Below are 15,255 nucleotides of genomic sequence, written 5' to 3'. Positions count from 1 at the left end.
AAGGCATGACACAACATAAAAGTTCAATGGTGTACATACCCACCACAAAGGAAGCTAAAAGACGTAACGGGAAATCTGAAGGCATACTAAATACCATCGAAGAGTTGGTCGAAAAACTTTATTGGACTTACTACATTCATTTACCCTTTTATTTGATGGCCTCTTTTGACTCATTTTTCCTCCACGTTTTTTTTCTCACAATTTTCAGTTTGAGTTTCTTCGGGATACTAAAATATTGCTTCCTTTAAATGATCATTTTTATCCTTGTTCGATTAATGATAATATAAGCTAGGGACCAGGAAAGTCTAGCAGGATATTATGGGGAATAGAGTTACATAATTATATACACAATACATAAACTAACAAATTTCTGCGGCTGTAGGACATAATTTATAACAGTTGGTGTGCCTTTGAAAAATGATATCGTTTGGAATGAGATCGAATTTATCACTTGATGAAATCACAATGAAAAGCGTGCTACAATGGTACTAGGAAGGAAAGTTAAATGCAACTAAGAAGAGAGCCCCAAGTGTTCCTCGCGTTCAGACATGGCAGAAGAAATACTAGAAAACATTACCATTCCCGCCGTTGTTTCAAAAGATGAATGCATTTATTGCTTTGAGTCCCCTTATAATGAACCATTAGCTCTCAACGCATCGCCTAAACATTCATTGAATATATGTTTGAACTGTTTCCAAGCTACGTGCAACAGACACCTCCCGCTACATACCCGAGTTACAGAATATGTTTGCGATTCTCTCCACTCCAATTATTTAACTATTGCCAAAGTGGAAAAACCTAAGCAAGAAACTGCAGACGAAAACAATAACAACAAAAAAATAAAACTACAAGTAATTGAGAGGTCAGAAGACGAGACTCACAATACTATTTGGAGTTTGCAAAGATTCAATAATGAGAATATTCCTAGAACCGTACTTTTGAAATCTACAGACTCTGACATCTCTTCTATGTCCTTGGAGAAGGTTGAGAAAATATTAAGGGCGAAGTCACAAGATTTCGAAGATAAGAAGAATTCCTGGGAGCTAGAAATCAGCACCTGTCCGCATACAGAAAATTTCCAAATTCCCACTAAGCCTGAGAATGCTATAAATCTAAACCAATGCTCATCATGTGACCTTACCCAGAATCTTTGGTTATGCCTACATTGTGGCAACATCGGGTGTGGCAGAGAACAAATCGGAATTGATGGTCACTCACATGCTTTGGATCACTATAGGAGTAATAACAATCATCCTTTAGCTATCAAACTAGGTTCATTAAGCTCTTCAACCTGTGATTTGTATTGCTACGCCTGTGATGATGAGACAAGATTTCCAGATAACGTTAATTTAGGGAGCGCACTACAAATATACGGAATTAATATACAAGAAAAGATTGCGGATGAAAAGACTCTTATTCAGTTACAAGTGGAACAGAACGAAAATTGGCAATTTAGAATGGTCGATTCTAGTGGTAAAGAATTTGAAAAATTATTCCCTAGTAAGGATTATGGTTGTGGTCTGATCAATTTGGGTAATTCATGTTACTTAAATTCAGTTATACAAAGCCTGTTGAATGGTGGCGTCCCAAATTGGTCGTTAGATTTCCTAGGAAGTAAATTTCCTCTGGATGTTGTATATCCTGGAAATAATTTAAAGTGTCAATTGATTAAGTTGCTCAATGCCATGAAATGTGAACCAGAACTATATCCTAATGGTATCAAACCTACTACTTTCAAAAAATGCATTGGGCAAAATCATGAGGAATTTAGTTCCAACAGACAACAGGATGCAATGGAATTTTTGACTTTCCTTTTAGATTTGTTAGATAGGAAATTTTTTTCGAGTAATTCGTCAGGTTCTCCAAATCCCAACGACTTGGTTAGGTTTATGATGGAGGATAGATTACAATGCAATAGCTGTGGGAAGGTTAAGTATTCTTATGAACCTGCAGAGGCTATACAAATTCCCCTAGAAGAGAATGACGAACCTCAGGATTTGTTGGAGAGAATCAAAGCGTATTTTGAAGGCCAGACGATTGAATTCAAATGTGCCAATTGTAAGGAAAAAGTTACAGCGAATAAGAGGCCTGGTTTCAAATCTCTTCCTCAAACGCTTGTTTTGAACCCGATAAGGATTAGGTTACAGAACTGGATCCCTGTCAAAACAAGTAATGAGCTTTCGTTACCAGGATTAATGGACAGGGATGATGTGCTTGATGTCTCATCTTATTTATCACAGGGATTTAACCCACAATCTGAGGACCTATTACCAGATGAGGATGAAAACCAGACCAGTTTTACACCAAACCAGTGTAGTGTCTCTCAATTAATTGAAATGGGGTTTACCCAAAATGCTAGTGTGCGCGCTTTATTCAACACAGGAAACCAAGACGCTGAGAGCGCTATGAATTGGTTATTTCAGCATATGGATGACCCTGATTTAAATGATACATTCGTCCCGCCCCCTACTGGCCCTAAGAAAGGGAAGGGAGAAGTTGATGAAGTTTCATTAACTTCAATGCTATCCATGGGACTGAATCCCAACTTATGTCGTAAAGCTTTGGTACTCAACAACGGCGATGTTAATCGCAGTGTTGAATGGGTCTTTAACAATTTGGATGATGACGGAACATTGTCCGAACCTGAAGTGCCAACTGAACAACAGCAGCAACAACAAAGGGATCTTGGATATTCGACTGCTAAGCCGTATGTTTTAACTGCAGTTGTTTGTCATAAGGGAAATTCCGTCCATTCTGGTCATTATGTTGTCTTTATCCGTAAGTTAGTAGCAAATAAATGGAAGTGGGTTCTTTATAACGATGAGAAAATGGTCGCTGCCGAAAGCATTGAAGATATGAAAAAAAATGGTTATATTTATTTCTATACTAGATGCTAAAAAGTGTACATATATATATCTACATTATATGTGTATAATCAAACCCATCGAGTTTAGGATTTCTACATACTTCAGTGTCAAACCAATTTCCATTAGCTAATTATGCAATCTTTTTTCTTTTTTTTTGCTGTTGTTACCTTCGCCGCTAAAAAAATCATTCAAAACTAGAAAAGAATACATTGTTTGATGAAACAACAAGCAAGGAAATAAACGATAGTCAAACTTAATAAGGAGAGAATCAGCTGGCTTGGTACTTGATCTTTTGATTTGACCTCATTCTTTTTGTATACACGGCCCTTTTCGATTACCACCGGGAAAATGAATTATATGGCTTATGATTATGATCCCCAACATTCGTTGGAAACGTCCTTTAACAATTTGGCGTTTCATCCGCACCAACAGCCACAGCAACAGGCCTTATACGAATCTGGTGAAAGGAACGATGCCAGGCCGGGATTAATGAACACCTTAGGACAGACGAATAAAATGAATAATTCCATGCTTCCTCAGGGTTCATCGGCTAGTCCCTTAACGGGTCAACATAGCTTGAACGGTACAGCAAACTTCAATATGCCCGCGTCAATGAATACCTATAATTATCAGAATGTACCACAAGCACCTATGAGAAATACTATTAATCATAATAATATTATGAATGGGGCAACTGCTAATGATTATTGGCTGGATCCAATGAATAATATGACAAACAACAAAGATACTAATGGGAATCCTAATGACTCAATGTCGTCAATGTCTAATATGACTGCTAAGACCTCAATCAATAGTACGGCATTCAAGAATTCATTTGTTCCTTTTAATCATGTGACAGCACTCTCAATGAATGATATTAATAGCAATGAGATAAATTCAAATAAAGATGACAGAATGGAAACTTTGAGTGTAGAACTGCAAATAAAGGAAAGTCAAATTGAATCACTCGAGAATGAAATTCAAAGGCTGAAGAAAATTTTCAATGAGGGGCTAAACTATAAGCAGAATGAATATAAGTATGAGAAAGAGAACTGCCATATACCTCAAACTTTTGAACTTCCAGCTTCATTGGAAGTGATATTTAGAAAACTATCATCTTCACTGCGTGCAAAGGAGAAAGAGTTGGCAGAGACGAAAGAAAATTTGGAAAGTATATTAACTGCACTAGCACTAAATCCAACAAACTCAGTGACTAAGTATGGCAGGTATGATGCAGAGTCGATTGCTCATAAAATGGTGGTAAGATTAGAGAATTTAACGAACGAAAACAAAGAAATGGCCAAGATGTTGGCATATGGCAGATCAAAAGAGACTCAAATTGAACTGCAGTTGGCCAAAAAAGAGAATCTAGAATTAAGAGAGAAGATCGCATCTTTAGAAGCCCATTTGGCTTCAGAAGAATCTTCAAAAGAAAACGTTGCTAATTGAAAGAGGGTTTCTCGTTATCGAAAGAGGGTTTCTCGTTATCGAAAGAGGGTTTCTCGTTATCGAAAGAGAAGATATGGCTAATGCTAAAGGAGAGAAAGAACAATATGCACATATATAGATATATGTATATAGTAAAAGCTTTTTTCATAAAAAAGAGACCGGAGAGTATTGTTTTTGTGCTGCACTAAAAATTTATCAAAGGCCATCGCCTTTTGCAGTAGGTTTCATCAAATATTTGAACTTGAATCGTTCATACAAAGGAGCTACGTAGGTGCTTATTTATTTATTTATTTATTTTCATATGACATGTTCAATCTCTTATTTCTATATATAAGAAGTAATCATTGAATTATTACTGAAAATCGGAATATTTCTTACAAATATACAGATTTTCTTATAAGCATCAATGCATGATCAAAGCGATGAGGTTTGTTCCTGATGTTCTCTATTTTTCCTAACTTCATTAGCAACGATGTGTTTTAATACTGGGGATCTGAAAAAGTGAGCTATTAGTAGAAGTTGTTTTGCATACTATATAATACATTCAACGGCGGTCTATCTAATGATATAATCTAATTGTAGCCCAGCTGTGATTCATTGAAATGGCAGGATGCCCATTTTTCGTTGTGCGTCTCACAAATGTGCAATGGAAGATCCTGCGTATATAACTTTATCTTAATAGCAACTACCAGAAAGAATATAGGAAGATTATTCCTTGAGTAAAAGCATTAATGTAAAAAAACAGCTTACATGCCACCGGCGCAGCTACAACATAGATCGATTAAACAGAGACAACACAAAACGTTCGCAATAGCTGAACAGCAGTCGCCACAGTTACAACAACAACAACAGCAATCATTCCTTGGTGGTGGTGGCCCTTGTTGTATGTAAATGGGTTGCGGTTGTGGTTGATAATACATCGGTTGTGCTTGGTAGTATTGGTGTCTCATTGTAATGTCGCGCTTTCTTTTATTACTGAGGACGATAGTTCTCTTTTCAATTTTTTCAAGATATAAGAACCCTAAAAGAGATCAATAGTTCATCTAACTACAAGTGTTGTTTCGTTAGTATATTTATACATAATTGCTTGAAAAGCGTTATTCGAGGCTGAAAAGGCACTTAACTAAAAATAAGCACTATCCGGCATTGCGGCACTATAACGGATCATGTCACTTACAGAAACGCCAAGAAAAATTCCCGTAGATTATCTGCCACACCATCGAGGTGGCTTATTTCTTCTTTCACTAGCGGCAGCACGGCTAAGCCCCAAATGTGCGAGATCTCCTTCCTTCGAGCGTCCGATAATATATGGCTTGGTTAAAAAAATTTAAAACAAATCAAAAAGAGGTCTTACCCGGATTCGAACCGGGGTTGTTCGGATCAAAACCGAAAGTGATAACCACTACACTATAAAACCTATTTAATAATGTGCTTTTTCGTAACTTGCAGAGCTTAAACTAGTTAAGAGAAATATATTAATTAAGAGGAGAAGTTTCAAATAAAGGATAGTTATTAAATTTGTCGGAACGAGTGATAGTTAATAGTAACACGAGTGGCTACAGTAACAATCTAAATGCTTACATACTAATGTACACCTTGAGAAATGTGTGAATAATTAAACAATTGTTGGGATTCCATTGTTGCTAAAGGCTACAATATTAAGTATACAGGAAGTTCTCCTCGAGAATATAGGAATCCACAAAAGGGATTCGATAGTTCTACATAATAATAGTCTCATTTCTTCTTTCGTTTTATGTGCTGTAGTTCATTATCCATTACATTATCAATCCTTGCATTTCAGCCTCCACTAAATTTGATGACTGTTTCTCAATATATATGTCATCTTCTTACACCGCATGTGATATTGTACCACTAAATAGATGATATTAGAATTCTATTCCAACAAGTATAATACAGTTTCCAATTGTAACGACGATTCCATGCCTTTTAACAAGGCACGGTTGCCATTTCAGTTTGGATCGAATTTTTTGTCGCTCTTCTTCTCTAACCAACGTATTAAAAAGTGCATCTTACACCGATGCTCCTTTCATTTACAAGCTGCAAGTGGCATGTTGTGTAGTGGCTTTCCCAACTATTTAACGGTGGATCAATTTTTTTTGTCACGTTTGTTACTAGTACCAGATCAAACCTTGCCAATATTATCATCAAGCAAATTACGGATCTTCTCGCACTTTGGTGCACGAGTATTAAAGAGGCTATGCTACTTGCTTTGTAATTGTTACCTACGATGTACGATTAGTGAGAGATGACTTCATTCTCTGTCACAGCAATCGCCTTTTGCGTCGTCATTAGATACAGGTTACCCGTACTTGACTTGTTAAACCTCGCAACTTCTGGTGAGTTCCGTCGCCACAATAAAATGACGGAGAAACAACTGGATCTAAAACAGTCTTTCCGCCCTACAGTGAACGTCACCTTGGCCCTGATTTTACTCGTGTTGTTTTGTGTGGGATGCTTGTCAACGGCACAGCGTACTATAACATTAACGGTGGTCAACACCTGATGGCCATTATAATTGCGACAAAAATCTAAAGTACGACAAACAACTGGGCTTATAGAACAATGCGAATTGATTTTCTGGTTATCAAATCACAGGTTTTATGGATACAAAACGACAATTTTTGGGCGGCTGCTCGTTTTGAAGTATGACCTTTTTTTTTTTTTTAATAGCCGTACCAATTTCCATCTTCAAGACAGCTTCGAATACAACTTTTGAGAGGTTGATTCAAAAATTTACATTCTACTAGGATTTCTTCAGTGAGCAGACGGCTTATCAATCCTTTCTCTTTCTTGGCTGAATAAAAAATTGGCCTTGGCAGCACTGTGTAATAGTCTTTATCTTGCTTCAAAAGTTTCTCGCTTAGTTTCGTCCATTATTACTTTATTCGGAATCCTTCATAACTTTCAAACTCTTAGAGATTGCACATACCATTTGATTTCTTCAATTTGAATAATTCGCCTTACTTGAATACTCTATCGGATAAAATACAGTGCTTTCGAAGATGGCAAAGCACTTAGTAAATACTATTGCGGTTCATCTTGATTGCCGTCATGGTAATACTTTTATAATAGTGCATACGAATGGCATATGGAAGCCTCATCTCCGCGTAGAGGAAAAATCATTAAGAACTCTACTAGAAGCCAATAAATAATCGAAGACTAACAGAAAGCCAGTACCGCAATTTTTTCTTTTTTCAGACGGCAAATAAAAAGAATAAAAAAGCCAGGAGTTGGTATACATTCGTTTATATATTTATTAATATTTATTAAACTCGTCTAACCCACGCTGGTACCCTTGGTCCCATTCCCACATAAATTCACTGTCTTTTTTGGCAGAAATGTATTCAGCTCTTCTTTGCGATTTCCAAGAATGCCATCTACCAATCAACGAATTGTCAAATTTTCTAAAGGCAATCATATCATCAACAGCTGTCTTTATACCATCCTCAAATCTCCAATGTTCAAAATTTTTACCTTTACCGTTCCAATAAGTCTCGTGCTCTTGTATTATCGAATCTATTTTCTTCTTGTCGATTCGCAAATCATTGCCTTGAGGACGTTTTGGTAAATTTCCTTTCTGCATCATGGGAGCTAAACCCCATTCGCCTCCATCACCGTACTCAAACTGTAAAGTCCAAAAAAACCAACCCCAACTAGCAACATGAGAAAATACATCTGCCTGAGCTTGTACGTATTTTTGAACAGTAGCGTCCCTATCGCTAGAGGTTTTATCCCAAGTCTGTCCATCAAGAACACCAGAAAATTCGCCAACAGTATAATCAGCATCTTCACGAGGAAAATTCACAGTATTCACTAAATCTTTAATAATAGTATTGGCATCTTTCGACTTATCAGAATCAGAAAAACAGCGGTATACATGAGAATCAATGACCACTATTTCACCAAAATCCTTTTCTTTAACCCAGTCTGCCCATTGTTGAGGCCACCAGCCATCGGATATTACAACAGGTAAACCTGGTTGGAGCTCTTCAATCGTATTAATGGCCTCCGAATAGTAGAATTTCTGGCCCTTGGGGTTATTATCAAAACATGCCTCATTAACCACTTGAATGCCAATGACATTTTCGTTCTCCAGAGTCATCGTCTTAATAATCGCTGGCAAAATATCTTTGTAGACTTTAGTCATATACTTTTCCTTGTGGAAAAACTTAGCTTCACCACTCTTTGAGCCACTGTGCGAGTCACAATTGGCGCCTCCTGGTAGGCCATGCAAATCTATCAATACACCAATGCTCATTTTCTTGGCCGTATTGATTAATTCGGCAAGTTTTTCCCAGGGTTTGGCTAACTCATAAACCTTTCTTAATGGGGCAAAGGGTAGCGAATCTAAATGTTTCCCATCTTCCACATGCCAATATCCAATTGGAATACGTAACGCTGTAATATGGGCATCTTTAGATAGCCATTCCCAGTCAATTCGATTAATATATTTCGTATAATGATCGCTCAACATTTTTGCAACCTCTTCAGAAGAATGCTTTTTCAATTGTTGAGAAATAGCATCAAATTCACTATCATATTCTTTTCCACCTACCGTGCATACTGTTTCTTTAGAAAAAATCCATGGTTCAAGAACAAACAATGCTCCCAAGTTCACACCATAATTGTAACGGTATTTGTAGATAGTTGACCTATCGAGGTCCTTTGCAGGTAGTAGTTTCGGTAATGTTGCAGATAATTGTCGGCCTCCCTTTTCAGAAACCTTGAAATGTTCAAATTTGTTTCTAAGTGAGCCAATCATCCTGTGTAAAGCCTAGAAGTCTCACCTAAAATCTACAAATAGATAAGGTCTTCTTTAAATTAATGCTTTCTAAAAGCACCCAAAAAAAAAAAATTGTTATACTTCTTAATCCATCCATCTCCCTAATTCCCTAATTTTAAGCCTTCTTCAAGCCGTGATTGAAAATAAGGTATATAGTATAAAAATAATGAAGGATGCGAGGTTCGAACTCGCGCGGACAACCGTCCAACAGATCTTAAGTCTGCCGCCTTAGACCACTCGGCCAACCCTCCATACAAATTAACAATAACTATTAATGGAGATGTGTTAGTTACCAGAAGGAATAAATGATCGTCATTTTAAATTTATCCATAAACCTCTGTGGAAAAGTGAGGTTTCTTCTCCTCATTCGTAAACTAATAAAATTTTACTCAGAATTTTTCTCTACCTTTGATAGAACATTTGCCTAATTTAGCCTGTACATTTATAGATAGTTAGACTGTCCAAACAGGCAAAAAAAAGAACGAAAAATTTCTGAAAATATACCAGGTGAGTCAACATAAAGAGTTTAACGCAAGAAAACACTACATTCTATGGAGAGACCGTCTTTTCTGGATCAAAAACCGCCGGCAGGTTACATACCAGGTATTGGTCGTGGTGCTACTGGATTTTCAACAAAAGAAAAGCAAGCGCTCAATAATGATGATAAAGGAAGAAGAATACCGAAAAGATACCGTGAAAGTTTGAACCTCGATTCTCAAAGTCAGCCCAAAGATGATGAAGATGACGAAGCTGAAAACGTATTCAAAACACTTGAATTGAAATTGGCACAAAGAAAAACGAAAAGAGCTAATGAGAATAATGATGACAATCCAGCAGATGCCTCCAATGTAAAAAAGCAGTTTGCCGATTTGAAGAAATCATTGGCTGCTGTAACAGAAAGTGAGTGGATGAATATTCCAGACGCCACAGATTTTACGAGACGAAACAAGAGAAGCAGAATTCAAGAGCAACTAAACAGAAAAACTTATGCTGCACCTGATTCATTGATACCTGGAAATGTTGATTTAAATAAATTAACGGAAGAACGAGAAAAGCTATTACAATCTCAAATAGATGAAAACATTGCACAATTGACGAAGAATGCAAGTAGTCATATCCAGGTTGATAAACCGGATGCCACTACCGATGTCCTAAGTTACCTAAAGGATTTAGAAAACGATAGGGTAAATTCTCTGTCGGACGCAACATTGGAAGATTTGCAGAAAATGCGCACAATTTTAAAATCATACAGGAAGGCAGATCCAACAAATCCACAGGGTTGGATAGCTTCTGCCAGGTTAGAGGAAAAGGCTAGAAAATTCTCAATAGCAAAAAAAATTATACAAAATGGTTGCCAAGAGTGCCCAAGAAGCTCCGACATTTGGCTAGAAAATATTAGACTACACGACTCCGATATTCACTACTGTAAAACATTAGTAGCAACAGCGATAAATTTTAATCCAGCGTCCCCGCTTCTCTGGTTTAAAGCCATTGATTTGGAAAGTACAACGATTAACAAGTATAGAGTGGTGAGAAAAGCACTGCAAGAACTTCCTCGAGATGAAGGTCTATGGAAGTTAGCTGTCAGTTTTGAAACTGACAAAACGCAAGTAGTGAAAATGTTAGAGAAAGCCACACAATTCATTCCACAAAGTATGGATCTTCTAAGCATATATACTAACCTCCAAAGCTATCATAACGCTAAAATGACTTTGAATTCCCTCAGAAAAATTCTTCCGCAAGAACCAAAAATTTGGATTATGGCTGCACTCTTGGAAGAACGCAATAATCCAGATATAGCTGTAGATCGACTAGTTAGTTTGCTCAAGAACGGTTTATTGGAACTCTCTAAGAATGGGTACAAAGCAACTTTGTCGACATGGTTGAAACGTGCAGAAGCTTTAGGCGATACACCCAATTCAAATCTAACCTGCCAAGCCATCGTTTACGCTGTATTAGAATCGGTAAAAGAAAGTGGCGGGCATGGTTCTGAATTGGATAATATTGATCAGATATTGGAAAAGCTGCCACACTCAATGGTACAAATTGTTATATTAAAAAAGCTTATTCAGTGGGATCCTTCTAATATACCTCTTTGGTCTAGTCTTAAAATGGCCACCGAGAGCTATCATGGAATTGAAGAGCTATTAGCGTTTTTCCAGGAGCTGCTATTTCATAGCAAGAATAGCAACAATATACGAGCAAGCATGAGAGAGAAAAGCCCTAGCTTGTTTATGATGTATGTACGTGAATATTGGAAGGCACATAAATGGGATGCTAGGCAAACACTAAATTTGATTGACCAGATTATTGATTTCGCACCACATAACTTGGACTTACGCTTTTTCAAGATAAAGCTATTAGGTCATTCATTACAACATAATGAATTACGAGTTTTTTTCCATCAAACTTTTACATCTTTAAAGGATTCCAACATAAATGGCATAGAAAGCTTATATTATAAGTATGTAAATTTTCTTCGGTACCAAGATCTGAACCAAGAAGCCATAAAATTTTTGAACGAGAGATGTTTGAAATTATTCCCCAATTGCCGCAAATTTTTTTTACAATTGGGTCAGATTTATCATTCCATTGGCAATATCGAAATGAGTAGGCAAACTTATTTATCAGGCACAAGGATAGTGCCCAATTGCCCTTTAATATGGGTTTCGCTGGCAAAGGTTGATGAGATTGACCTAAAAAATCCAGTAAGGGCAAGATCCATTTTAGATAGAGGATTATTGAAAAACCCAGACGATGCATTATTTTACATTGCGAAGATTCAAATGGAAATAAGACTTGGTAACTTGGATCAAGCGGAATTACTCGTCACGCAGGCGTTACAAAAGTTCCCAAATAACGCTTTACTTCTGGTGGAACAAATCAAGCTGTTGAAGCATGGGAACAGAAACTCATCAAAAAAAACTGTTTTTCAAGATGCTTTAAAAAGGACGCAAAATGATCACAGGGTTCTCTTGGAGATCGGTATATCCTTTTATGCAGAAGCGCAATATCAAACATCATTGAAGTGGTTAGAAAGAGCACTCAAGAAGTCCTCAGATTACGGGGATACATGGGTTTGGTTATTTAGGACGTATGCAAGGTTAGGCAAAGATACCGTTGATCTTTACAACATGTTTGATCAATGTGAACCTACTTACGGACCCGAATGGATAGCTGCTGTCAAAAATGTAAAATTGCAATACTGCACACCTAGAGAGATTTTGTTGCATTTAATAAACGACAAATGAAATAATCCTGCCCCGCGTTGTTTTCTATTAGAGTGCGCGATATATACGTATTTTTAATAGAGTGATGATAGAAGCGATGCCCAAAAAAAAAGGAAAAGAAAGGATTAAATTTAATTAAGATTATAAGTAGTGCTTCATAGGTATTAAAACAATAAAGGGGTTTTTACAAACGTAAAAATATGAAGCAAAGTGATGTATATGTTTAAGGAATTTATTCGTATTTTTTTGATGAAAAAAAAATTTAAAAACAGTGCATATTTATTTGTGGCCTTTGGTCGCTACAATCCTATCCTATCTTCTTTCATACACTAAGTTTCCATCGTTGCACTTTATGATACAGAGGGTAGGAAAAGGGTCGAAGCATTTCGCATTTTTTTTAGCAAAGCTGCCGGTCTCAAATAATACAACGTCAGAAGAAAGAAAAAAAACATTGCTACGAGATTAGCGGATCAAAGCATTTATTCAGAGTCGGTAGCTGCATTCTCCTCCTCTTCTTGAGCCTTCTTAGCCTTCTTAGCCTTCTTGGCCTTCTTAGCTTTCTTTTTGTCCTTCTTGTGCTTCTTCTTTAGCTTTAATTTCTCCTTAATGCTGGAGTCAGAATCAGATGACTTAAAAGAAGCTGGAGATGGCATCTTCTTTTCTGCTACTGGGCCAACGTGTTCAGCGGGTTCTTCGTCGAAGATTAAACCTAATCTTTCAATCCCTAAGTAGTTAGCTAATGGCATGAAAAGAACTGGCAAGATGGATAAGATCAACAAATCGATAATACCGTAGAAAATGGTGGCAGAATCTGGTTGCAAAACGTTACCACCATCTGTAATACCAAAACAAGTTGGGTAGGCAATCAACCATAGAAACATGATGACACTCATGAAAGTAATAAAAACGTTAGAGACATCCTTACCTCTAGCCTTCACTAGGTTGAACGTAGTAGTCATCAAACTGATACAAACAACAATGGCAGCGCCAATACCGATGGTGTAGTAACCCCATTTATAGGTAGAGTGGACGCAGGCAGCAATCAACCAACAGACAGTGAATATTTCGGTCATACCAACATTGAAAGCAATTTGCCATAATGGAGTACCACCAAGCAGAGACATTTGAATAATCGGCCATGGGAAAGCTAAAAACCAGCCAACATATCTAGCGTAAAAAATTTGCCTGTAACCTGGGTGTTCCTTTTGAGTAGAAGTTTGCACGTGGTTGTACTTTGCTCTAACTGGGATCCAACCCAAGTTGGAAGCCATGGTGAAATAAGCAATTGACATAAACAAATTTGGAGCAATGGCCGTATAGTATACGAATCTATCCTTAACTGGTTTTCTAAACATTAGTGGGACTAGAATGACACCGAATAGTAGGTTAACACAAAAGACGGTGAAAAGCCAGTCTGAGCCACGAGATGTAATGTGGAAATCAGCACCGGTTGGAGGATTAATTTTGATGGCTTCGTTACCACCTCTTTTCAATAGTTCGACATAATCAGACATTTTGATGCTTCTTTTTAAAAAATAGTGTCACTTTAGGTTATCAGGAAAATTAGAAGATTTTTAAAATTAAATATTAATAATTAAAGAATTAGTGGTTAAACGTTATTAGATTGTTTTGGAATTAAAAGAAAAAAAATCTAGATTGATTAAAAATAACCAGAATAAGCTATTAGTTTTGAGTAAAAAAGGGTTTTAGAAAAAAAATTATGGTAAGTTCTTAGGACTTCTTGTTTATATTAAGTATCCAAAGATAAATAGATAGTTTTTTTCGGGATGGAATGTTACTGTTTTTTTGCTGACACAATCTTGACACTTGATTAGATAATCTGTAAGAGAAAGGTTAATATTGCGGAAAACAAGAGAAGAAAAAAGCAGAAAGCCATAATTAACATACAATCCTACATGTAAACCAAACAAGTTTGGTTCTTTATATATCTTTTGGGTAAGCATCCAGTAATTGAAAGGATCATGAATAAGCAACAACCAGATGAGGAATCATTCCGATCTAACATTGAATTTTTCTAGGGGTTTTACTAACTCATCTGATTGGAAACCTCAGATATTCAGTGAACTACTAAGATGACGAAATTATTCGTTTACACAGAAATAGTGAAAGGCATTTTTGCTTTTACAAGAGGCTATTTTTTTTTTTTTTTTCTTCATGCTTCTTAAAGGGATTCATGCATTGGATCGCAGAAAAGTCCGTAGGCCGACAACTCGAGGGCAAGAAAAAACAGCTCAGATTTCCTATTTGAGGCAAATTATGCGGAAATTGAAGAATTGAAAATCACGGAAGTGGTACCAAAATCGGTAGGATGTTTTCAATTTACCCTTTTTTTCATTCCCTCATTTAGAACCCATAGTGAGGTTGAAATATCCCTTACGCATTGGTGTGATGCCTATAGTTATTTCCCTCAGTGAACCCGATGCAAGATTTACATTGTGTTAACGTGTGCCGTGACATGAATGAAGACACTACTCTACATAGCTAAGCTAATCAAAGAAGTTGTAATAAACTAGGTTACATAATTGAATGTTAGCAAGCTGTCTTGCCATCTTAACAACGAAGGTTTTGCAGTCCTAATCTTTTTTGTCCATTCCCCTTCTAATAGCATATAGACTTGAAGACAACAAGTAAAAGCAACTTCCTCGTTTTCCGTCTAAAAAAAGCGAAGGTTTTTCCGGTGATTTTCGGAAACATGCAGAAGAGTCCAAAGAAATCTTAGGTAAATTCACTCGGCATGTCTCACAGGTTGCTAAAGGACGGTCTAGGCCACGCGTGTAAAACGGGAAAGGGTTCGCTCAATAACAGATGCTGCCATACGAGACCTCGACCCAAGACTAGGCACTTTAAAGCGGTATTCCCAGTTGAGAAAGAAGGGCCTTGGAGG

General features: G+C 37.0%; 6 protein-coding genes and 2 non-coding genes across 8 annotated transcripts; 4 read left to right on the top strand and 4 right to left on the bottom strand.

The window, feature by feature from the left end:
• Window positions 1–5: 5 nt before the first annotated feature.
• TSC3 (Tsc3p) lies at window positions 6–248 on the top strand (the record flags this gene model as incomplete). Its single annotated transcript, XM_033908763.1, has 1 exon — window positions 6–248. The coding sequence occupies one exon, from the start codon at window positions 6–8 to the stop codon at window positions 246–248; it is 243 nt and encodes an 80-aa protein (XP_033764654.1).
• Window positions 249–548: 300 nt separating this feature from the next.
• Window positions 549–2,897, top strand: UBP14 (ubiquitin-specific protease UBP14; the record flags this gene model as incomplete). The annotated part of the gene is made up of 1 exon (XM_033908762.1): window positions 549–2,897. The coding sequence occupies one exon, from the start codon at window positions 549–551 to the stop codon at window positions 2,895–2,897; it is 2,349 nt and encodes a 782-aa protein (XP_033764653.1).
• A 318-nt stretch (window positions 2,898–3,215) lies between these two features.
• MUM2 (Mum2p) lies at window positions 3,216–4,316 on the top strand (the record flags this gene model as incomplete). The annotated part of the gene is made up of 1 exon (XM_033908761.1): window positions 3,216–4,316. The coding sequence occupies one exon, from the start codon at window positions 3,216–3,218 to the stop codon at window positions 4,314–4,316; it is 1,101 nt and encodes a 366-aa protein (XP_033764652.1).
• A 1,345-nt stretch (window positions 4,317–5,661) lies between these two features.
• On the bottom strand, window positions 5,662–5,733 carry SPAR_Btrna9Q. Its single transcript has one exon. It is a non-coding gene; the product is annotated as a tRNA-Gln (tRNA).
• Window positions 5,734–7,593: 1,860 nt separating this feature from the next.
• On the bottom strand, window positions 7,594–9,099 carry MRX18 (17-beta-hydroxysteroid dehydrogenase-like protein; the record flags this gene model as incomplete). Its single annotated transcript, XM_033908760.1, has 1 exon — window positions 7,594–9,099. The coding sequence occupies one exon, from the start codon at window positions 9,097–9,099 to the stop codon at window positions 7,594–7,596; it is 1,506 nt and encodes a 501-aa protein (XP_033764651.1).
• A 188-nt stretch (window positions 9,100–9,287) lies between these two features.
• Window positions 9,288–9,371, bottom strand: SPAR_Btrna8L. Its single transcript has one exon. It is a non-coding gene; the product is annotated as a tRNA-Leu (tRNA).
• A 300-nt stretch (window positions 9,372–9,671) lies between these two features.
• Window positions 9,672–12,371, top strand: PRP6 (U4/U6-U5 snRNP complex subunit PRP6; the record flags this gene model as incomplete). Its single annotated transcript, XM_033908759.1, has 1 exon — window positions 9,672–12,371. One exon carries the CDS (start codon window positions 9,672–9,674, stop codon window positions 12,369–12,371), a length of 2,700 nt encoding a protein of 899 aa, XP_033764650.1.
• Window positions 12,372–12,829: 458 nt separating this feature from the next.
• YRO2 (Yro2p) lies at window positions 12,830–13,864 on the bottom strand (the record flags this gene model as incomplete). Its single annotated transcript, XM_033908758.1, has 1 exon — window positions 12,830–13,864. The coding sequence occupies one exon, from the start codon at window positions 13,862–13,864 to the stop codon at window positions 12,830–12,832; it is 1,035 nt and encodes a 344-aa protein (XP_033764649.1).
• Between the last annotated feature and the right edge of the window lie 1,391 nt (window positions 13,865–15,255).

The sequence above is a fragment of the Saccharomyces paradoxus genome, chromosome II (genome assembly GCF_002079055.1).
Source record: "Saccharomyces paradoxus chromosome II, complete sequence".
In the NCBI taxonomy this organism is placed as follows: domain Eukaryota; kingdom Fungi; phylum Ascomycota; class Saccharomycetes; order Saccharomycetales; family Saccharomycetaceae; genus Saccharomyces; species Saccharomyces paradoxus.
This window is presented reverse-complemented; position numbering and strand designations above follow the sequence as displayed.